The sequence below is a fragment of the Watersipora subatra genome, chromosome 6 (assembly GCF_963576615.1).
Source record: "Watersipora subatra chromosome 6, tzWatSuba1.1, whole genome shotgun sequence".
NCBI lineage: Eukaryota > Metazoa > Bryozoa > Gymnolaemata > Cheilostomatida > Watersiporidae > Watersipora > Watersipora subatra.
The window spans coordinates 4,457,494-4,483,147 of NC_088713.1; the positions used below are offsets into that span (position 1 = coordinate 4,457,494).

The 25,654-nt window shown below is 32.2% G+C and overlaps 1 protein-coding gene across 1 annotated transcript; it reads left to right on the forward strand.

The window, feature by feature from the left end:
• The first annotated feature begins 11,903 nt into the window (after nucleotides 1-11,903).
• On the forward strand, nucleotides 11,904-15,029 carry LOC137397969 (uncharacterized). Its single transcript, XM_068084067.1, has 2 exons — nucleotides 11,904-11,969; nucleotides 14,384-15,029. The coding sequence occupies exons 1-2, from the start codon at nucleotides 11,904-11,906 to the stop codon at nucleotides 14,921-14,923; spliced, it is 606 nt and encodes a 201-aa protein (XP_067940168.1). The 3' UTR covers nucleotides 14,924-15,029.
• The last annotated feature ends 10,625 nt before the right edge of the window (nucleotides 15,030-25,654 follow it).

Here is a 25,654-nt window from a genome sequence, read left to right on the forward strand (position 1 = left end):
AAGTTAAAGATGTAGTTGCGTCAAAAATGAAATTAGGACCCATAAAAGGCTAAAACATCAGCTACAATTTGATGCCATTTTTGTTTTTGTAGACCAACCCTGTCCAGAGATATATGCGTTTGAACGAGGCCCTCTTTTAAAAAGCTCACGTTCCAGCGGGTGCCAATTTCGTGACGTCACTAGCTTGTTTTCTGAAACGAAACCACGAGCGATAAATATGAGGTCGCTTCGTTAGCCAATCACGATCGCGAAATTTTTATATAGACCGTAATAAATGTTATTACTCGTAAAACGCGTTGTCTGTGATCTCGAAGATTCTCATCGCTAGAGAATTCATGCTCATCGTTACTGATTCAACGCGTTTCAACAACTACTAAGTTATACATAGTTTTAAAATGGCTTCAAGTTCGAGCGACCGCTACTCAGAGTTATCTGAGCAACGTTTAGTAAAAGATTAGAGTAGACAGCCTATGGCCAAAGCTGACAGGCGTCAGCAGCGTTTTGCTGCAGAAGAAGACAGAATGGAGGTAAATTAACTTAGAGTCTTCTATACTTTAGTAAATGTAATATTTTTTATAGTCATAAATACATATACTAATTAATAAAATGATATTTCTTTGCTATCTCCAATCATCGTTTCATAGCTTATCTGCCGTTTTACCTAGCTATAATATTTTTTTCGAATTTTCTTTGGTAAATTAGAGTCATGATTACAAATTATTTTCACACGTAGGAAGTGGGTAAAATCAATTGATCATTGCAAGTCTTTAATTTCCAGAACCAAAGCTTCGAATCGTTGGCTTGGCGTACTTGTGCCTTTATTAAATGTTTATTCGTTTTTAAAATTACACTCGCAATCTATTTAACTCCCAATTTGGAAGCTGTCAATAGATACGCTTTAGAATGACATATCTATGAATGACATATTTATTGCATCTACTTTGTTTACATTTACTTGTTTTATTGATTACAGAATGTTTATGTCGTCCCACCAGCCGAAGAAGCTTTGTCAGTGTGGAAACTGCTATAAAGGAGAAAGCAAGACTTGAATGCGTGCTGGATGATGTTTTGTTTGAGTTTGTTGCAGTAGATGAATTTGTCTTATTGTATCAGCTAATACTATGTGAGTGGCCACGACTTGATGAATATTTTTAATAAAAGCTTTATGCCGAGATGAAAATATTTTTGCTTGTAAAAATTATATAATAAAATAATATTGTTGAAGATAATGCAAAACATGATTTGCAGAATATTGTAGTGAATCGGATATGGTATATGGGTGTCCGCAGAACTGGAGAATGTGAGTTCAAATCCAGTTTGCAGCAGACTTCTCATCCTTGAAACTCTATCCCTGTCTATATTCTTTTCAAAGAGGTGGCTTGCTAGTAGTAAGAAACTAGTACGTAGGCAATAGGTAATAGGCGACATAATGTGGGCGGGGCTTATGGGAGGCTGTATATCGTTTATATGGGTAGCTGCAGAACTGTGCTGATACAAAGACCGCGTTTTACATAAAGTGACTAGACAGAATTACCGTAGACCGGTAGAATTGGTAGTCGGTACCCAAATGTTTACACAACATTTGGAGAAAGTGAGTAGAACAAACTTTCAATTTTCGTTATTTGAGGCCTTTTAAACATTCATAATAATGCATCTGTAGCAGGATTTAAAATTTTATTCTAGCCAACACGAGCAAATACAAAATAAGATATATGCCAATAGAGCCGCGTAAGACTAGACTTTTATCGCAAATAGCCGATGTGAATACGAGAGATAGAGAGAGGTTGCCAAACGCGTGACATCATTTTTGGCGAGGCTGGGCACGTTTTTGTGGCCTGAGCGTTTTTACGGTGATCAGATTTTTTCGGTTTTAATCTTCAAATATCTTGGCAATGCGATCGCGTAACACAACAAACAACATATCAACTGATAGAGAAAAAAAAAGCTTTCTTTTAAGATCACCTTAAATTTTGACGCAACTACATCTTTAAGAGTTACGTTGAGGAAGTTTATTGACTTTTTTTAGCCTGACAAGTTCAGAAGCATGAAACAGACCTGTCGTGGCCCCAAAGAGGAACTATATCTCGATTTTAAAATAACTAACTTTATCCTATTGCAACGCTCTATATATATATATATATATTATTATAAAATTATAAATTATGAAATAAAATAATATATGAAATAAAATAAATTGAATTATTAAAAATAAATAAATTAAAAAAATATAAAATTATTATAATTCTTATAACTAAATATTATAATAATTTTTTATTATGAAATCAAATAATTAATTCAAATAATAAAATTGGCAAAAAAGAAACGATCACTTTTTAGTACTTCCAAGTTAATTACAGAAACCTTCAACAGTTGAACAATTCTATAGACTGGTGAAATATGCACATTTTTCTTGTGAAATTTGGACGACTTAATGGTTATACTATCTATCACACGGCCTTGATGGCATTTCATTGGCTGGTCTTAATTTTGATTAAAAAAGGCTCCTCAAGTTTCCATTTCGATTTTAGGCCGAATTAACCTGTCTATTTATTTATCATCCGATCAGATGGGTTAGTTTTAGGATATTGCGGTAACCTTTCAAAGACTTGGTAACATATTTAAATAGGTTTATATGTGTTTTGAATCAATACTATACTTGAACGACTCTACACAAAAATGGTTAAATTTGTTGAAGAGATTTCGGTACGAGGGTATGGTCACGGCCTTTAACGGATAACTTTTTGAGAGTTGTGTGCACATGTGCATTTATTATAAATCTCTCAGACAATTGCTTTGCTCGTGTTTGGTCGCGGGGTTATAAGAATATTAATTAGAATTTACAACATCGAAATATATAATGATTGCGTTGTCTAATTACCGAAGGCTTCTTTAATTAATGTAGACCATTTGAGGCGTAGACCGATTTACAGGTACGAAAATGTATCACACAGTTTATCAGCCTATGTTTTTTGTTCAAACACCGAAGGTAATTCCAATTACCTTCCAATTACCAAAGTTAATTGGAACATTTGCCAGATTTCTTTACATCTTATCTACAAGCTAGGGCCGAACTACATTGCCCCTTTGTGACAAGAATATTTCTTTATTTTACTCTAGTTTGCAGAAAACTTCCAGACGCGTTAATTCTAATGCTTGCTTTTTGTTATATATCGCTGTCAAAACCATTCTACATTCAACAAAACCAACTTTCAACTTTCCAACACAACTTTCAAACTGTGTATACTACACGGCAGCTTGTCATTTTACTTTTAGCATTGTATTTCAGAGATATAATAAACATATTTCATTATTGCGGCTGTTAGTTAAGTTACGTGCAGTAGGTTAGGCCTACAGCTTGAATTATTATTTATTCTATTGTTTTAAAACATCGGTTTGAGATAGTAGTAGATTAGGTCTGATTTTTATACAATCTTTTGTTTTGCATAATTGACCTTTTGAATTTCATTTCAAAACAACTTGACAACTACCATGGACATACAACCCCCCCCCCCCCAGAACACCACTTCGTCGCAGTGGTCGTCCACGTGTCTCCCAATTATTACAGAGGAGGAGAAATAAAAAGTCCTCACAGCAACCATCAACATCAAATGCTAATGTTCAACCACACGCTACTCAAAATAATAACAACAACTCATCTGATTCAGAGAATTCTTTAGTAGATGTAGTAAGCGAAGCCTACAACATCTAACTAAAGAATTCTACTTTTGTAGAATTCTGACCTTTTTTAACTACTTTTTCAACAACCAGCAGAACCTTTTCTTTTACCATTATTACTTTGGTCATGGGCTGTATGACAGGGGAATTTATAGTAATATTTGATATTAATAGTATTAGCAGTCTAACAGTTTAAAAGTATTATATATCTCATAGGGTGATGTGGTTGTTATTCTCAAAGTAGGGTCTAAGGAATGCTTTAATTCATTTTTAAAAGATCTTAAATATCTGTTGCAAAAAAATGTTTAATTCGTTAGCTCTAAATGGTTTCACATAAATCATTGACAATAATTTTAGTTTAGCATAAACCAGTAAGAGGGGCAAAACCATTCAAAATGGCAGTAAGTTTTTATTTTTCTATGTTTTGTAGAGTACAAAATTATTTTTGTTTTTGCTCAGTATTTCATGGGCTCATATATAGTGTTATATAGGCCCATTAAAAATATATATTATATATACTAGAAATTCCACTGTCATACAGCCCACGACCAGAGTGATATTGGAAAAAAAGGGTAATGATGGTTGAGAAATGCAATATTAGCAGGCAAATGGCACTGCAGTGCTATAGGATAACTGCAATGGTAGCTGTAATGTACTGGGTGTGGGTGTTATTATATACAACAAACAGCAAAAATGAAAGAAAAGATTATATGTTTATATCTCTCCCCCTGCAATAGGAGAAATGCAATATTGACAAATATTAGAAGTAAAATGCACCGATATTATTAGAATAACCAATATTATTAATATAGTAATGATATAAAACCAATGCACAATTTTGTTTACATTTAAAAACGTCATAGCTAACTAGCTAACAATATCAAGAAGTATCTAAAAGAATTTTCAAACTTAGTTATAGTAATACAGTAATAATAGAAAACCAATGAACAATTTTGTTTACATTTCAAAATGTCATAGCTAACACTATCAAGAAGTATCAAGAAGAATATCCAAACTTATAATTAAATATCGTAAACTCATAAAAATCATTAGAAAAAATATCATCGTCATTTCCTTTACTTACACTGCGTTGGACATCAGTTATAATACCAAAGTACTCAAATGTGTCAGAAATGTCAGTTAATTTGAAATCGGCAAAAATGAAACGATTTCAGTGCTCTTACGTTAATTACCAAAGCCTTCGACAATGCTATAGACTGGTGAAATGTGCACGTTATTTTTTCGCGAAATGCGCACGACATTATCATTCTATTCTCTGTCACTCGCCGTTTAAATTTCCGGTCTTAACTTTTATTACCCCAAGCTTTTCAAGCGTTTTGTGACGATTTTCGGCCAAATTAATCTGTCTATTTGTGTATAATCCGATCAGGTGGGTAAGTTTTAAGAGAATTTCGATAATTTACAAAGACTTGGTAACATATTTTAATAGGCCTATATGTGTTTTGTATCATTATTATACTTTAACTAATCTACAAAATGATGGTTAAATTTGTTGATGAAATTTTCATGCAAGGGTTCGTCTCATTGTTGATGAATAATTTTCGTAAATTGTGTGCACATGCATTTATCATAAAAACTCTCAAACTTCACATCTGCTCGTTTGGTCGTGGGATTATTTAATATATAATTAAATTATAATATATAGCATTATATATATTTATTATATTTAAAAAAAGACAAATTACACCTAAAATACCTAATTAATTATTTTAATATCTCACTAATAATAATAATAATAATAATCATGATAACTTAGACATGAGCTTGCACCAAATTGTAGTAAATTTTGTCAAAAATTGTCGGTATTTTTCATCATTTGTTATTGTTTTTGATGTTGGAGATGATCTGACTACCAGGTTGTTTATAGATCAGAAATCAACAAAGCTTTGTCGCTGTTAAAATTTTCAAAAGAAAAATACACGTGAAATGATGTCACTACTTACTATATGCGCTGAAGTTTATATTAGCTATTGCATTCAAATTACAGTCATACATATCCATTCTGTCATTTTTTTTTGCAAATACAAGTGTCATATTTTTACTTTTGCTTGCTTTGAGCTTTTTAACCGTGATCAAGTTTTGTAGACATTAATCTTGAAATATCGTGGCAATCAGACCACCTTAAACATAAAAAACAATTGCAAATAATAAAAAAATATCAACTATTTCTGATAAAATTGAGTAAAACTTTGTGCAAGTTTATTTTTAATGTAAAATTTAAATATTTAAATTTTTAAATATTCAATATATAATAATAATATATATATATATTATATATATTTATATATATATATTATATAGATATATATATCTATATAATATATATATATATATTTAAACTCTATTAAACTCATTGGATGCTGACTAATTTGGTCAGCATTATTCTTTTTAATCTGCTTAAATATTCCACAAGTAAATGGGTATGTTTTCTCGTGTTTAACTGTTCAATGATAAAAATAGCTTGACTGGTCAAAGCTTTTATTTATAAGCATATAGATGGGCAGTTGTACTTTAGAGGCAAACTAGACAAGACAGTTGAGCTGGTCCACACCATAAACTTACATATCAACTCTTTTTCTGTATTAAAATTTACTAAAACTTCAATTTTTTATTATTTTAAGATTTTAATATTTTTGTTTCACTTTTACTAATAGTGGATTCAAAATAAGTCTTCAATAATTTAGCAAAAGTTTAAGGACGTAGAATTTAACTAATTAAAGGGCGTATCAAGCTATATCCCTCAAGGTTCAAAAATTTTAGCTAGCTAAAAATTATCTATCAACCATTGCACCCTGCACATCTTCGGGATAGTTGCACAGAATGAATTAAAACAATTAAAACTAGGGATTTTTTTAATTTATACAGAAAGCTGAAATAAATACTGTTTTTCCTTTTTTTAACACTTCAAGATGCATATGTTTTTAGAATTTTTTGGTAAGTTAGGCTAAGAAGAAATAAGTATAAAGCATGCATTTGTTACAATTATTTTATAAAGTGAATTTTTTAAAAACTCAATTTAGCTTAAACTAAAGTCATAAAAGTTGTTGTTCCCCAAATTTGTGTAATAAGATTTTTAACGATTCTTTTTAATTTGTTTGCAGCAAAGTTAAACATTTTTGCTGTAAACTTGATTATCAAACATGTAAATGTTTGAATGTATGTTATTTTGTTTTGTAAAGATTAAGAGAGGTGATTCTGCTCAGACGAATTTAAAAGTTGTTTAATAATTCACCAAATTTAGTGAATATTAATTATTAAAGTTTAATTATTAAAGTTTAGTCAGGTACCTTATAGTTTATGCTTTTTGCTTTCAGCCACATTAGCGCTGTAACAACAGGACAAAGATTTTCTGCTTGCAAAAAAAAAGCTTTTCAAGTGCAGTTTTCTTCCAATATATTGTTTTGTTTACAGGGCAGGGCTCCAAGTCCAACATTTCCCTTTACAATTACTGAAAGACGTTCTGGAAATTCATCCCCTAATAGGAACCCTGCAACTTCAGAAAGTTCCAGCCCATGTTCCCAGGCATCGGTAAAAAATATCTAATCTGTAATCTTTGCTATGCTATTTTAGTATCTATGTTGTACAGTATGTAATTTGCAGTATATATAATCAACTAGCATAAAAATTTTCATATCGAATTTCATTTTAACAATATTCTAGTTGAATGCCTGGTGTTGCCCGGGTAATAAAAGTTTAACAACACTCACCATTCTAACTTTCCAACTTCATATTACGAGAAAAGTCTTTTGCGCAGTTTAAATAAATTAAGAAGCAAAATAAAACAAATGTAATGGTGTTTAGATGCGAATGTGAAATAACTAGCACTAATGGCTAAATTAAGTCTGTTTTTCTATGATTACAATAAAAGATGATTTGGTAATTATACAATTAATGCGAACTGAGAAAACAAAATAAAAATCTGGAATATGTCGAAAGAATAATAATTCTTGCATATAAGCCCGTGTGCGTGCGGGTGCGTGAAAAACTGAGAAATATATATAGATATTTACCTCTTAGCTATATAGCTCATTTCAGCTATATACAGTTACACTTTAGTTATAATTATTCAGATTTAGGCTTTATATAACTACATTTAGTTCCATGTGAAGAGTCGATATCCTCGTAAGCGTGTAAGTCAATAGCGTGTAAACTAACTTTTTTTAATTTTTCCATTGATAAGAATTCAATTTCAAACAAAACTGTTTATTCAATTTATGTCATGCAATAAGGATTAAAAGGCCAACAGCTTGCCAGTTAAATTAAATAAATATTTTGACATGTAGGTTTAAAATATCCTTTAGCTGTTGAGAGAACTAACCTTGGGTGAAACACACCTAAAGAAGAGGTTATGTTTTTAAAATATTTTCACTCAATCAATTCATATTGCGACATTTTACTTTTAACTATGGTCAGAATCTAATAGCTACTAAAGGGAAAATTAACAACTGGACCAAATGAGTATTTTTGGCTGAAACTGTTTGTTGTTATAAAACAGCCAAGCTTTTTGAATAATATGGATCGAAATAGACAATCGTTTTAAATCTTTTGTGTAAAAATTGTTACCTCTATAATAGTGCTACCATGACTGCCAGAAACAATAAAAATGTTATATTCGTTATCATAAACAAAGAACCATAAAGTTTTACACAGGCAATTTTCAAAAGAGTTAGGGGACATGCCTAGTTGTAGAGAGCAGTTTGAAGTTTCGATGTCTTTTTTGTAACTCTAGTGGCCTTTTTTGGGAATTAAATCTCAACTCTTCATTTGCAAGTAAGGTGTACTAAATCACAAGGCTGCTCCCTTTACAAAAAAAACTAAAACTCATGTTTTTATCGGTATAGTTTGCTTTGCTAAATACGCTACACATGTGTGAACAATTTTATGTTAAAATTTTTTGACAGCTGCTTTAATACCACACTACCTACAAATAAGCCATCTAAGTTTTTGTCTGATCAGATTTTTTTGCTTTGAAAAAAAGAGCAGTTGTCAGATTGTGGAAAATGTTCAAGTAAATCAAACTTTAAAAATTGGTGAATAGCGGAACATTCTAGAAATTGATGAAACAGACATTTTAATAATCTAAAGCTAACTAACAAATTTTCAAATATAAAACTGAAATACTACACAATACTAACCACAAATACTAAAAAAACAGATAATAATTATATACTTACAAACAAATGATATGTAATAATAAATTATTTATTATTTATAAGAATGTCCAAATTAGTATCATTTTAGTATCATTTCTATCATCATAATCAGATAGCCATAATCATAGCCAGATTGGCTATTTCTTAGTTTCCAAAATTCAATTTAACAGCAAGTTAAAATATATACACAAAACTAACTTAGCAAGGAGCGTCCTCATGAGAACACTAAATGCACCACAAAGCCATAAACAAAGCTTAAATTAACTTTTGAGATTTTAAACACTTCCCCGAATAAAGCAAAAAGATTTTAGGATGCGAGGTCAGCATCTATGTTAACTTTAGCATTCAGCAGAAAAGATTCATTCACTGCATTGTAACTTCCTGCAATCTAAAGTTCTATTTACCCTGCAAGATACATTCGATTTAATTAAACTCCATACTATCAAAACCAACTAAACTGAAAATAATGACCTGGCCGTGAATTTTAATGAAAATCTGGTATACTGGTTAGTATAAATTGTGAAAAAGCAAAAACTTCTCAGGTCCACTATTACTGTCATAGTAGGTGACAAGCCAGCCAATGTCTAATAAAATCGCAGTAAAAGCGGTTACACAACAGTTTATTACAAATGGCCCAAGCATAATATCGCTCAAATCAATGATATACAGCCCAACCCCCCCCCCCCCCCAGGATAGCCGACGGCTATCATATGGGCGGGGTTTAATGATGGAGCTCAGTTAGGACTGTGCTAGCCTGAGTTTCGAAGCAAACACAACTCTCGCGGAGCGGTCGCGTTGCCTTGTTAGGTTTCGGAAAACACAACTCTCTGTTATCGTTTCATTAGCTCATTCAGTCAGTAAACCCCGCGGTTCATAATAGCAAACCTTGAATTTCTACAATGTAGGGGTTGTTATGTCGGGATTTGGGCGTTTTCAGATACTCGAGTCAACAAGAGGGAGTGAGGGGATTAATAACACGAGCGAACTAGCCACACAATCCCGTATAACAAGAATTATTATTTGCACTCGCTTGGAGCAAGAGTTTTATACGTTTAATATCTTATTTCCTAAAACATTATTAGTATTAGTTTTTAATAGAACAGACACGTAATTGTATGATTATTACACGCTTGAAGTTATTACTAAAAGCTTAGTAAAATGAAAGTATACAGGGATTCACCATACCTGTTTTGAAGAGAGCGCGCACGGCGAGTTGGTCACTCCTTCTGAGATGTACACAATCCGCCACGACAAGTGTGGGTTTTTGTTTGTTGATTCAGTCAGCAGAAAGATCTCACGTCTGTCCACCAGGAATCCAGGAGAGAAAAAGCCACGCCACGTAAATAGCGGAATCTGATCTCCCTATGCTCCAGAAAGTGTAGACGGGATCGCTTCTGTTTACAGTCAAGAGAGGGATGGTTATCAGGAAATTATTCCACTAAAAGAGAACTTGGGCCATAGTTCAAGGCGCAGACCTGCTGGCATGAATCTATTGGCTGAGGAAAAATTGTGCCACCCTTTGGCCAATTCAAACGGCAATTGCAAATCAATGCGATAGGCGCCTTTACCGCAGTACAGTGCGAGCCATGAGAATCAACCGGGCACAGGGCGTCAGAAGTTATCCAAAGTAAGATGACAACTCCAAGTCTCAATCGGTAAATAAAAACTACCAAAACCGAATATAACAGGGTGATTACCTAACCAAAATAATGGATCCATGCAAAATAAAACATTTCAAATTACTTACTTTTAGTAATTTTAAAATTGGTAAAGGTCGTAGTATATGCTTAAAGTTGAATATATTTTACCCAAAATTACCCGAACAACAGCATTTTTTTCCTAGTTTTTGAATAATATGTTGCCACCCCTAATAGAAAATGACAAAGTCTTTTATCGTTCTCACATTGTTTTACCTGGCCAATAAGATGGGACAGCAGGCAAAGCTGAGCAGTGTAGTTTTCATACTCAAAATCTAAATACAAAGCCGAATTTGGGCTATTTTATGATTGTGACTATTAATATCACGAATGCTTGCAAATGGCAACTGACTGGTCATAATGGTGACAATATTAGAATACTATATTTATTTGACAACAAAATGAATTCAACAGATAAGTAGAATAACCATTACAGTTTATAATATTTTTAAAGTTACAAGGGGCTTTATTCAGCATATTTGTTTGTTCGGGTGCCGTGTTCGGGTTCATCCCAACAGAGCTCCATCATTAAACCCCGCCCATATGAGAGCCGTCGGCTATCCTTGGAGGCTGCATATCATTGCTCAAATCGACGATTAGCTGTGTGATTGACGCACAATGATGGGTTGCTATGATGTCATTTTACGATGAGTGGCCAACGTAATCATTGCTAGCGACGATGCGATTTGCTTTTAACAAGTCGAACTTTGACACAGATTATCACAACTGTCAGCATCTTGATTGGCTGTTTGTTGACAGGGTCGGATCCATTTTCAACAGTTGCGAAGATTGGTGTCAAGTCATGTTCACAAGCATGATGAAGAACTACGCTCGTTATGAATAGCATAATCAGATAATTAAAAAATAACAAAACGGCCTGTGAAATCACCAACGCAGTTTCATAAATTCTAATGAATTGTTAATTGGCGGTCACTTACAGCTAGTCGTTTACAGTGTGTACATCTTATCGTCGATGTTGACATCAAAACAGCTAATCATTGTGGTCCATCGCACAGCTAAACATTGATTTGAGCGATTTTGTCTATGGGCCTGTTAAATGTAGGGCAGCCTCATCGCTGACCACCAAATAGGCTAACCTACTACACTATGTAATAAATAAGCACTGTAACACGCTAGTTTTAGGGTATACCGATTCCTGAAGTTTCTATTTCTGGAATGTTTTCCATTTTCAATTTTGCTGCTTTTATAACATCACAATCTAGCTATCGACTAAAATGCAAACTAAAAAGCTTCATGATGAGATAAGGCGTATAACCACAAGCCCAAAGCCAGGTTTTTAGCTATATACACATGTATATAAGCTGTTCTCAAGAGCTTGAATGTTAAGGCTGCAACTATGGAACAATTAGCAATAGAACTTAGCGAGCAAACTGACAAGTTGCATTTGGAGATCAACCCAATCGTGAGTAGCAATATCTAGCCCTTATTTATATTATACTATATTATAATATAATATAAGATAAAAAAGATTGCTATATAATATAAAAAGTCTAATATTTTATTTAGTTATATTATATTAGAATATAAATAAACAATAAATATTATTGCTATATATGCTGTACATATGCTATATATATTGCTGTTTATATAATATAAATATAAATAAACAATATAGTATATTAGTTTATATTAAATAAAATATCTTCATATTTTATTTAATATCCAGCCTTTAGTATAATTTTTTTATATTGTATAAAATATCATATAAAGAAATTAGATTAAGTAATACTATATATTACTTAGGTTATATAATTTACTTATTTGAATTAAGTAAAAAATTTTGTTATATTATATTTTACATAATATAAAGAAATATATTACTATTGGAATATTATATTTTAATAGAAATCTTCTTTAGATTTTTAAAGTAGCTCTTATAATATTATATTATAATATTATTATAATATTATAATATTTTTAAATAGGTACAACGATTAGTGTGAGTTTATCTCTAAAAGAAGTTTTTTGAAAATCAAATATTTTATTCCTATTTATTTTATTTGTGGAGTTATAAAAATTTAGCAGGTTTTTAAATCTGGTTTTTTGTGCAAACGTTTAACTTGCAAAGGGAATAACTTTAGCCAATATGCATCTCTGATCTATAATATAGATCAGAGAATAATATTGTTCTGATTTACACTCTGGTTAGGTTTTATTCCGTAATCTTATATTTTACTCGTATGTATGTTAAAAGTATTCATTCCATTAACATTTTTTTACACATTGATTTACTTTTGTCGCTTACACATTTTTCTCAGTAAATTAGCTTTTTATTTTGTTCAAAGATAAACTTACACAAAAATTTTGTCAATTTTACTACATGTATTAACGTATCATTATTTTTTTATCATTTTCGATTGTATTTGATGTTTCGAGTGATTTGATAGCAAGGATGTTTGAAGGTTATATATAATCAATAAAACTTGATCACAATTAAAATGCTCAAATCAATCGTAAATGTGATTATGACAAATAATAATATATAATAACGTATATAATTACAAAGAAACCGATAGAGCAGAGGCACACTTCAACTAGAGAACACAACTTCACTAGAGAACACAACTTCACTAGAGAACACAACTTCAACTTCAACGCAATAGCCGATATCAGCTATCGCAATTAGCGGCATCATTTCGCGCAGACTTTTTTTCTGAGAATTTTAATCGCGATTGATTCTAAAAACATCCTGACAATCAGATAGTCTCACAAATCAAAAAATTGCAAATGATAAGAAAATATGGATATTTGCTGATAAAAACTACAAAAAAAAATTTGTAAGTTCATTTTCAATTTATAGAGAATCGATGTTTTTTTTTAAACTGTTTAATTAAAAACTGTTTAGTTAAAAAAGCAAGTTAAAAACCGTATGGCGCAATATTTTTATTTTTCGCAATATTTTTATTTTCATATTTTTTTTAATTATTATTTTTATATTTATATTTAATATTTTTGGTGCAAAAACTGTTTAAAGAACTGAGTGATGCAATATTTTTACGTAGGAATAAGTGGTTCAAAGATATAAAATATAGCTAGGCAATTCTCACCGCCAACGTTAATACTGCTAGTTGTTGTGTAGTGGTTTCAGGTGAAGACTCCTAACTACTGTAGTATTATGTTGAAACAGGAAGAATCTGAATCCAATCTATATATATAGATATAGATATATATATAAATATAAGTCCTGCTGTTTCTCTGTTATGTGTCCAGTTGAAATGATTTAGTTTTAGGAACCAGTAGAATAAACCTTGCACTGGATTTAAACTTGGAACATCCAGGTCTACAGACAAGTGAGCTAACTCATTAAGCCATATTGGTTACTTGCCATACAATGGAATAGTAGTGCACATCATACTTATTACATCTGCCAACCTTTGACGCCGATTGGTTAAAATACTCACATTCCATCGAGTAGGCTTAACTGTATGATGCAATATTTTTTACGCTACACTGGCTTAAGTTATAATTACGGCTTTTATCAGTAACTAGCTTAATTTAATTAAATTCATACGGTGAAAGTTATATAAACAATATATGTTTAAAAAAACATAAAAAGTTTGAAATTCATTGGTAAAGAAACTCAACTAATAGAAAATAACTTTTCAATGCAAAACTTTTTATTATCTGTGCAACTCATCTAGTGATTTCTATATAGTTGTTATTTTTATTCCTTTGTTCAATATCGAGGTAGCGCAACTCCGAAGCACTGCGCATCATGGAAACATAGTGAATATCCCATTCTTAATTACTGAAAACTCTAGTTATTAAACTGCAATGATCATAAAAGCTATTTATGATCATTCTTTTTTTGGGCAGGTCTGGTGTCGACATAAAGAGTGTAAAGCTGCTGAAAAGGCGATGACAGCACAGGAATCACAGGGGTCAAGTTTCAATAGCCAATATTTTTCACAGCGGTCAACTCAAGCCTATTCTAGATCTCCTGACCGGAGTGGTGGAGAATGTTCCAGGACAAAGCAACATGGATCACCTATTTTACCCGAGTCTATGCATTCAAAGCCTTATCATTCTTCGAGACGTGATGACATTTTGCATGGCTCTGGTGTTGGCAACTTGACTCCATTTTTACGCAGGAATATGGAACACCCAGAATGGGATAATAACTACAGGTTTTCTGGCCCTCATACATCCCCCGGCTCACCTCCATCAGCAGAATCACTAGAACCGGAATGCTGGCACAGGCCTGAAGGCGTCCCTCCTCCCTTTACTTTTGGAAGATTCGGAGAAAGCAACTCTGACAACAGGGCTCAAAGACCAACTCCCCATTTTGATGATTTAGGTTTTGTTGTGTATCCCAAATCAATCTCACCTCCAGTTCCATTAGATCACTTAGATTAGGATGATCTTAGCGCTGATGTGCCACCTTTTTTTCACTACTCACCAACTTCACTTCCCAACTACCCTCGTATTCTCAAGTAAATCTGCAAAAAGATTATACTAAATTTTTGAGTTTTACAGATACTGCATAAAAATAAAACAGTAATTGTGCAATATCAACCGCTTTATTGATAGGGTATGTCGATTCGCATTTTCCAAAAATACTAATTTCATGGCACATGTAGAAAGACATTTAGATATATTGAAGCATAAAAACATTATTTAGAATAATATTGTCGACTAAATATAGAACAACTCATTTACTTATGCAACTTAAACAATAACTGCCACAATTCCCTAAATAGAAATTTTTAATAGCAAATAAGCGATGCTGATCACTATGGTTACACTATTTTTCATATTTATTGCCTCATTAAAAAATTGCAAATAGTTTTGAGATTAATTTGCTTTTTTTTCAAAACGATATTATTTTGAAGATGTTGGCTATATAGCGCATATCGTTAGTTTTTTGTCGTAACCTAGCTTACAATTGACCCCAATAACAGTGTTATCTTGTGATAAAATCGTGCTTTTGGGCTCATTTTACTTGCATTCAGCCTATTAAACATCCTGTAACAAACTACAAGCACTTTTAAACAGCTTATTTGCCTTTCAGACAAGACTGAGATTATTTTTAAGGCTGAATTTAGAGAATAATGGGTTTTAAGACACACATCTCTATATTTCTAGATTCGACTAACCATCCCCAACTTCCATCCTTAAAAAACTAGGCTACGTCACTTATTTATGAGCGGGGCTTGTTGTGTCATTTGTGACATCGATATTGAATCACTATAAAAAACCTTAAAAATAATTTGACTTTGAAAGTTAGTGGACCAATCTTTAATTGTAATACAAAATCAGAATCAGCGTGTCTGATTTACTTATGAAAACAATAAAAGCTGGTCATGGCAGATATTGTTTATTTGACTGAAAACACAATGGAATGTTTGTAACATGAAAATCTAGTTAGTTGGTGTTCAAGCAAGGTGTCAACATTTAGAAAGCAGTTCAACTTTACATATATTATTTCGTTCATATATTTTATTAAATATTATTTTTTACAATAAAAAGCAATAGCCTGAGGTCTATGCAATAACTTAAGCTATGAAGACAGCATTAGTTATAAGAAAAAGAACAAAAAATTTGCTTTTTGACAACACAATTTAACGCAGCACAATATGATATAAAATATTATAATAAGTGTGGGATATAACATAATTTAATTTATATACTATGTCTATACATATCTCAATATTGGTCATCTGTCTGTCCTTCGGTATGTCCAGCTATAGCTGTTTAAATCTTAGAATTTAAAATTCCGTATGCTGATGAGTTTGAACTCACGGAGATTGCAACTGCAAGTTATACATTCGCGTGCTCTACCGCTGAGCTATACAAAGCTTGTTGAACAAAGCCTCTATCATATAAAGTATAGCGTATGCACACACTAAATGACGTATTATTTAAAACTTTATGGCTTCTATCAACTCTATGAAAAATGACGCTTTTTTGTGTTTTTTTAACTTCTTTTTCTGGTTTTCTATAAGGTGCAATGGCTATATCCATGGTCAATGTCAATTCTTTTTACACACAATTGTATTATTTTCATAGGAAGAGCCTAGACATTCTCTCTCTGTTCGGTCAGAGAAAGACAGTGCGATATCTCATTTTTGCATTTGTGCCAGTATCAAGTGGTGCCAGTATTGTCGTATTTAACGATTTGATTGATAGCTTCTGGTGAAACAGTCATCTTTTTATACACCCACACACTTCTATGCAAGAATTATTATTATTAATTCAACATATTCACCATTTGTGTTTTGTTTTCTCAGTTTGTATTAATTGTATCATTACCGAATCATCTTTTATTGTAATCGTAGAAAAACAGACTTAATTTAGCTATTAATTGCTAATTATTTCACATTTTCATTGAAACTCTTTTATAGTTGTTCTATTTTTTTTAATTCATTTGATCTGCACAAAATATTTCCTCACGATATGATGCTTGAAAGTTACAGTTGTTTGACAATATTTGAAAACCTTCACAGCTGTTTTATTTTTTCTTCCAATTTATTTAAAATCCACAAAACACTTTTCTCATGACATGAAGTTTAAATTTAGAATGGTAACTGTTGTTATATGTTAAAAAAATAAACTTTTGTAGAAAGACTTTTATTCCCCATGCAACGCCTGGCATTCAGCTAACAGCTCAGTATAATAGGTATTTTCTTACACAGAAAGAGAATAAAAAAGAGTGAGAAAGATTTATTATTGAAAGATTTGGAAAAAATGCCCAAAACATATTATTTTCTACTTTGTTTTATCAAACTGCATAATTAAACATTATTTATTATTGTGTATGATACTTTATTATTATTACTTGTATTAAAAAACATTTTCTATTATTGGGTTTACATTGTACTTTATAATTATTACTTATATTAAACAACATTGTTTCTTATTGTGTATTATACTTAACACAATTATCAAATAATTGTGTTAAGTATAGGCTAATACCCGATCTATATATTTTTTTCCAACTTTGTCGTATGTGAATTCGTCGTTTTGATTGTCCGGCTGTAGCTATTGTTTTAACATTGTGCCCACATGTTACGTTGACCCCGTTAAAAAATTTTAATCTAAGGTGTTATCATATTCCATTTACCATAATCACACGCTAATTATTTTAGCAATACCCCTACACATTACGGTGCCCATGTTACGAATTTTTTTTCGTAAGGTTTGATTACTCAATATTGGCACAAGGCCAAGTTCTCTCACGCAGACATTTATATGAAGAGTTTTGACATTCTCTCTCCATTCAATCAAACAAAGACAGTACGATATATCATTTTTAGATCTGCACCAGTAGCGATTGTGTAGTTGTTTTTGTAGTGTTTTGTGAAGTTGAAATAAAATTTTATTCAGAAAAAAAATAAAAAACTGTTAAGGTTTTTAAACTTTGTCAAACAACCATACAACTCTCAAACTTCATTTCATAAAGAAAATGTTTTGTGCATGTCAAATGAGTTTTAAAAAAATTAAACAACTATAAAAAGGTCTAGATGTAGATGTGAAATAATTAGCAAGTAATAGCTATATTAAGACTGTTTTGCTATGATTACAATAAAGTATGATTCAGTAAAGATACAAATAATATGAACTGAGAAAACAAAACAAAAATCTTGAATATGCTGATTTAATAATATTGATTCTTGCATAGAAGTGTGTGTGTATAAAAAAAGGTTACTATGCCACCAGAAACTATCTATCAAAACTTTGAATACGACGATACTGGTAATAAAAAGGTCTTTGCACAAAAAAATTATTTCCATTTAATATATAATAACATTTGCCATATCAACTTTCAACCTACAAATCACGAGAAAAGTGTTTTGTCTAGTTGAAACAAATTAAAAGAAAATTAAACCAACTGTTAAGGTTTTTGAACTTTGTCAAACAACCGTAACTTTTCAACTTCATATTATGAGGAAAATGTCTTGAGCAACTCAAATGAATTTAAAAAAGATTGAACAACTACAAAATGGTTTAAATGTAGATGCGAAATAATTAGCAAGTAATAACTAAATTAAGTCTGTTTGCTACGATTACAATAAAATATGATTCGGTAATTATACAATTAATACGAACTGAGAAAACAAAATAAAAATTTTGACTGTGTTGAATTAATAGTACCAATTCGGTCATAGAAGTGTGTGAGTATAAAAAGGTTATTGTTCTATCAAAAGCTATCCATCAAAACCTTTCTCATGACATGCAGTTTGAAAGTTAGAATGGCAAATGTTGTTATATGTTAAATACAAATCAATTTTCTGACCAAAGACTTTTGTTAACCGCGCAACGCCAGGTAGCACCGCTAGTTGTTGAATATAATAAGTTTTGTCTTACACACAGAAAGAATAAAAAGAGCATTAACATACTATTGCGGGCAGTGTGTGTTAATGCCTTTTTAATAAAATAGCAGTGTAGCTAAACATAAAAGATACAGAGAATTTGTACTGGATTTAATCATGGGAATTTATGAAATTATGAATGATGTACGTAATTCAATTATATTAATAAATGGGAGTAAACCATCACAGATACAAACAAACTTGCTAGAGTTTGGTTGTATCTTAATTCTCTGGCAATATTAAGTTTTGACCCTGAAAATCATGCCTTAAAAATGCTGTTGTAAAAAGCTTAATCTGAAAGCACTTCTTCGGGTCGGCTTTCATCTCTAGCTATTTTTCTAAACTCACTCTTATCATCTGTGCTTTTTAATACTTTTTTCTTGAAAAAGTCTATCCGAAGAAGTATGTTTCTGATGACTCTTCAGAATTTCTCTAAAATAGCTCATGCACTTTTAATTAACTTTGTCCATAAGACAGTCAGTGAGAACCTTTTCTGGATGTTTATTTTTACTAAACCTAGTAAAGTTTATAAACTGCTTTTAGTTTTCTTGATTTTTTCCCGGTGTAAGTTTTTCTGTCTCCTTTATGTACTTCCTTGCCACAACTATTTGGTTGCTCCACTTAAATGCTGATCACATGCGTGGCCTCCAAATCCTTCAAGCCGTCAGTAGTAAACTTTTCCCTGTGCTCCTCAGTAAGGTTATCAATGTCAGCTTCATCAACAGCAAGTCCCATGAACATCTAGAGTAAAATTATTTTTGGGACATTACCCTCAGTGGTGAGATCTACAATGCTCTTTTTTCAGAGCCTTCGGTGTCTTGGTTTGCCTAACACCTGGCCACAGTTTTTTTCATGGAGGTTTTAAGTTATGCGTCAAAACCTCATTCTAAGCTTTATCGATTATCTTCAGGCATTGAACGATGTTGAAATTCACCTTTCAAAACTCATGGAGGGCGAGTTGAGTGCGTTCAGTAATTTCAAAGCATCTTTTTACCAAAAAGATGCTTTGTGTGAAGCTTTTTGAAATTTGTAAATGCTTGCTGGTTCATACGGGAGAGGAGGTGGCCGGTTTTTGGTGACAGTTAGAGAAACTTGCTAGAAGAAAAGCTTGAATGTATACGGTCCTTGAGACGATGAGGGTGAGCAAGGGCATTGTTGAGTGAATGAAGGCGTTTTAGAGAGAGGTTGTTGTCATCCATAATTTTATGCTTCCTAACAGCAGGACTAAAGCAGACATTTACCCACTCAACAAATATGGCTCTTGTGATCCAGTCTTTGCCATAAGACTTCTAAAATACTGCAATCCTATCCTTCCTGGTATTGTGTGCCTTAAAAGCACAAATATTTTCTGAGTGGTAAACTAGAAGCGGCAAACATTTGCACAAAATTCAAGAGTAAGTCTGCCCTTCATTAGTTTGTGACCAGAAAGCTTTTTTTCTTTGGCTGTGATGTATGTGGGATGAGGCAGTTTTTTCCAAAAAGGGCCAGTTTTATCACAATTAAAAACTTGTTAAGAAATGTAGCCTTCATTGGAAGTTACTTCCACAAACTTCTTTTGGAAGTTGTCTACTTCTTTCTTGTCAGAGCCAGTCGCCTCTCCATGCCTAATGACTGAGTGAATTCCAGTTTACTTTTTAGCTTGTTTGAACCAAACGTTGGAAGACTTTAACTTGGAAGGAGTTTGTTACGATGTTCCTTCATCGTCACCACCTCTTTGGGCTCCCACAAGGTCTACAAATATGGCTGTTGCCTTGTTCTAAATTGCTGACTGCGTGAAAGTATCATCACATATCTCCTTCTTGGTAATCCCTAGTCAAAGGAGCCTTTTCATCTTGTCGTGGGTTGAAGTCATTTCACTGGCAAGGATAGTCATGCTCTTAAAAGCCTTGCTTTAAAAGAATTTATTGTTTTTAATAATAGTTGCAACTGTTGATTGGTTGCAATCATATTCTTTAGCAATATTAACAGTACAAGCGCCCCTTTCGTATTTATATAAGATCTCTAACTATGTTGATATGAAAATTATTTTTCTATTTTTCTTGTAATGTTTGCATGGATCTCAGATTCAACAGCTAACAAATTAAATATATATACTCGTAAATATATATGTATGCTGAATAAAAGTTTATAGTTGATATGAGAATAATGCTAAAAATGAATATGCATTCATTTGTGTCTGCATATGTGTGTGTGTCTGCATGTGTGTGTGTCTGCATGTGTGTGTGTCTGCATGCGTGTGTTCTGCGCATGTGTGCGCGTGTGTATGTGCGTGTGTGTATGTGTGTGTGCGTGCGTGCGTGTGTATGAGGGTGGGCGTATGTGTGTTTCTATGTGTGTGCGAGTGTGTATGTGTGTTTGTGTGTGTGCGCCTGCATGCGCGTGTGTGTGCATGCATTTGTTTATGTGCATGCATCCATATGCGCGTGAGTGTGTGCATTTGGATGTGCATTCATATGCGCATGCATGTGCATTTGCATGTGTGTGCGTGCATGTGTGCGTTTGTGCCTATTAAAATGCTATCCATTTCCACATTTTTAGGTCGATTTTGTTTAAAGCTAAAATGAATGTTTCGTACCTTCTGCCAGGTCATCAAAAATATTTAGTTTTAAAACGGTATCTGGCTCCTCAAAACCAGACCTTACAACATTCATTGATTAAGTACTTAAGAATGCTAAGGCATTAAGGCTAATTACTTCTAATGGAACGTTCCATAGATTGTCGTTAAAAACTCACTGTAGCAGCTTGGGCTGAAAATTTACACGCGTGCTGCAGGCAAGCTGATTAAAAATAATAATAATACGTTTGGGTAACCCTAAAATAAATGCTTGTTATTGCAAAATCTTATTGTAATAAAATTTTATTGTTGTGATTAAAAATAATGAAATACATTCGCAAAAATTAATAAGCAAAAAAGTCAAGAAGTAGACTTAAATACATGCTGGATGATATAGTCAAACCAAAACACCAAATTTAAAATATGCAATATATCTCTTAGCCATCTTTTAATAATCTACTTAGGTCACTTGCTTTGGTTTATACTTGTAAGCTTCTAAGCACAAATTACACAGTACCAGACTGCCAGCGGTGACACTCTAAACCTCTCCTTATGTCACTCCTACTCTACCTGCACGTTTTCCCAGAAAACACCGTAGTGCTAGACTACTCCAAAATAATTTACTCATCAGTCACCAAGACTCGGACAGACGTGAAAGATCCTCGAGCTGTGACACACACAAAGAGCACAAGAGTCACGAGCTACGCAAACAGAACTCTGATCCACAATGACAACATGGCCGATGCCGCTCGTCTAGTGGCGCATGCCCACGAACTCTTCCGAGCTACCGTCGAGCTCCACGCGGATACTAACTCATAATACTAAAATGGAATGTTTTTAAATGATTTCAATAACCAAACTCATAATCCACTACCAGATATGGCTTAATCTTTCAAGGTGTTATTTGAACTCAGATTAGAAAGGCAAATTCACCTTTTAGAAAAAGTATATTAAACTAGAAACAATGAATTCAATCAAACAACGAATTAAAACTGAAACAGCAATTTTGGACAACTGCATTTAATCTTTTAGTCATTTTGACTTTTAATCATAGTACTTTAATTAAATAAATAAATAAGTTATTAAACTTAAATAGTTAATTAAATAATTTATACTTTTAATAAATTTAATGAACTTGAGCATTGAACAAGTGTTGAGGCAGAGCGCAGTGATCAGAGCCGCAGATGCCAACTCCCCGGTCAACGTGGTCACCAGACTGAGCCTGCCTTCCCATCAGAGAAAGCTCAGTCACCAATGAGCAGACTCGAATGACCAAAAAAATTATCACGTCCGATCGTTAAATAAATAGAAAGGTGGGCAGAGCCTAACAAAAAGCGATTGTAAAAAAAAGGAAAACACCATCGCTGCAGCAGAGCAAGCGCAGGCTATCTGCGTGATTGTGAATTTTTGCACAGATTTGAATTTATGTATATTATTTATAAATTTATATTTATGAATAATATAAATTTATATTTGTTATTTCTAATTTTAATTTTATATTTATTTAATATATATTTATGTATTTATTCATATATTTAATATATGTATATTAAATATATATTTCAGCATATATTTATGCTGAAATATATATTTGCTGGCGATCAACCACTCATTATTTCCTTATATTAAACATTTATTTACACATAATAAGTGTGAATATACATGTATATTTAATATTCAAACTTTTTTTGAATATTAAACAAGTATGTTCAAAGAAACATATATATTTCTTTGAAACTATATGTTCAATATATTCACAATCAAAGTATGATCTGGTGTGTTTATTTGTTGTTCGATTGTTTTGTGGAGAGTAAAACAGCAGGCAGTTTCCTTTACACAAAAAAACAAGCAAAGCAAGCAAAAAACTAAACTCAGCAGTTTATAGTTTTTGTACAGTAAGCTAGAAGCATGCATAGATGCGCATTTCAAAATTTTAAGTTATCTAGTTTTAAAAAATTTCGGCTTAGTCATAAAAAAGTTCGAAGAATGTTTGAAGGAATGCCAGCAATGTGGATGAACAGGTAGGCTTTTACAGCTTTATAAGTAGATTACAGCAAAGCTAAAGGAATGAGCGGTTCAAAGATATAAGATAGCTAAGCAATTCACAGTCAACATTACTACTGCTAGTTATTGTGTAGCCGTTTCAGGTGAAGACTCCTAACTAGCATTATGATGAACCAGTAAGAATCCGAATCCAATCTATATATATATAAATCCTGGTGTTTCTCTGTCATGTGTCCAGTTGAAACGAGAACGTTTTAGGAACCAATACAATAAATCTCGCACTCGATTTAAATTTGGAACATCCAGGTCTAGAGACGAGTGAGCTAACTCATTAAGCCACATTGCTTACTTGCCATACAATGGAATAGTAGTGCGCATCATACTTATTACAACTGCCAACCTTTGACGCCGATTGTTGAAAATACTCACGTTTCATCGAGTAGGCTTAAGAGCATGATGCAATAATAGGTCACTGACAGACACAACTTGATATTTTTATAGACATTTAAATTTTAAAATTATATAATAACTTAGCATTTGGTAAATGACAAACATATTTGCTGAATGACAAACATATTTGCTAAATGATCAAGAAATTTGCTAAATGTCAACTACGTTTGCTAAATGGTCTAAAGGATAGACACGTCATTTAAATGACAAACTCGTTTGCTAAATGCAAACACATTTGCAAATGCAATAACTTGTTTTCTTCGTCATCAAACTTTTTCTTGGTTAACATTAAACACTATAGCTGAAAACAGAGCGTAAAGGTAACTCTATGTAAAGGTAACTCTATGTTTATGGCCTCAGCAGTAGTTTATTTAGTATTCTTCTTTCCTACCCTTGAATCAATAACCGCTATGTTTTATCCATATAATCTTTAAAAGTCGGTAATTTAGCAAAACCTGTTTGAACAGTTTTTCCGAGAAAACCATGTTAGCTTTCAAAAATGTAGGCTATTAGATTCAAAATGCTGTTTTATGTTTTAAGTAGGTATAAAATTTTTTTCAAAATGTTAGATGTAGCGTGGGGTTAGTAAAGTTAGCAAAAATTTCCAGAGTTTCGGCCATGGAACAAAAAGCACTCGAATCTATAAACTTGGAGTTACCCTCTCTCTATATGCTTACTTCAACACTATATTACTGACAAAGGGATTGCTCTCTCTATGCACTTCTAAACATCCAGTCAGAACTTTTACTCAAGGAAAACCAAATATATTTGTTATTAGGCAAAGATTTGAATATTGCACTTATTAACAGTCAATAAAATCTAAACGGCTTGGTCCTCGCTTACCCTTAAATACCCAAGTAGAACCAAAGTCATAAAAATTATTGTACATACATACTCAAAGTCTAAAGCCACATTAGCTAACGAGGCTGGTCCTTCTGCTTTCAGCATTAGTCAAGGTTTTCTATTCTCTAATTTTCATCTAGCCTCAAAGGCTAGATATTTCTTGAAGTATTCCGAGTCGTGTATCAGAAAGTTGGGCAAAAGTGTATACGGAACTTGCTAGGGTCCAACCAAACACATTATGCCCATTATTTTTATACAATCGTTAATCGAAGAACCCCAACATTAAAAAAAAACAAAGATAAATTCTATTCACAGTAACTCTAAAAGTGATTGTTTTATAATACAACAACTAAAAGAGGACTCGGTTCCTTACAAGATAATACCGATAATTTTATCATTCAAAATAAAATAGCCTTTTTAAAGCTAAAGCCTAAGCATGTCTTATTTAAATTCATACTTAAATCAAATTCTAATATCAATCAAGTTTGTAGTTTATTTTAAGAAGAATTTAAGTTTTTAGCCTTTGTGTAAAAACCTTAGGTGCTGAGGCTAAATAGTCAACAAGTATAACAACCAGAAATTAGCTCAATTAATAGTTTACAATAATAATTGTATTTAATCACTCACTAAATTATTAATTAGCTGTTTAATTTAATGCAAAATTTATTAGTATGTTTATTTAAAATGTAATAATTATTGCAGTTTTTCTTGAAATTTATTATGTAATCTAGTATTAATACAGTTTAATCAAATGCTTTCTTAAAAATTTAGTGAGTAACCCAGCTTTTGAAAAAATACCTTACTAATCCAATCAAAATTGCACTAATTTTGGTAATTTGAATTGGAGAATTTAAAATTGTAATGCTTAATTCAATTAATCACTTTTAATTAAGTGATTTGATTTTCAATTCATTTATTTTACAA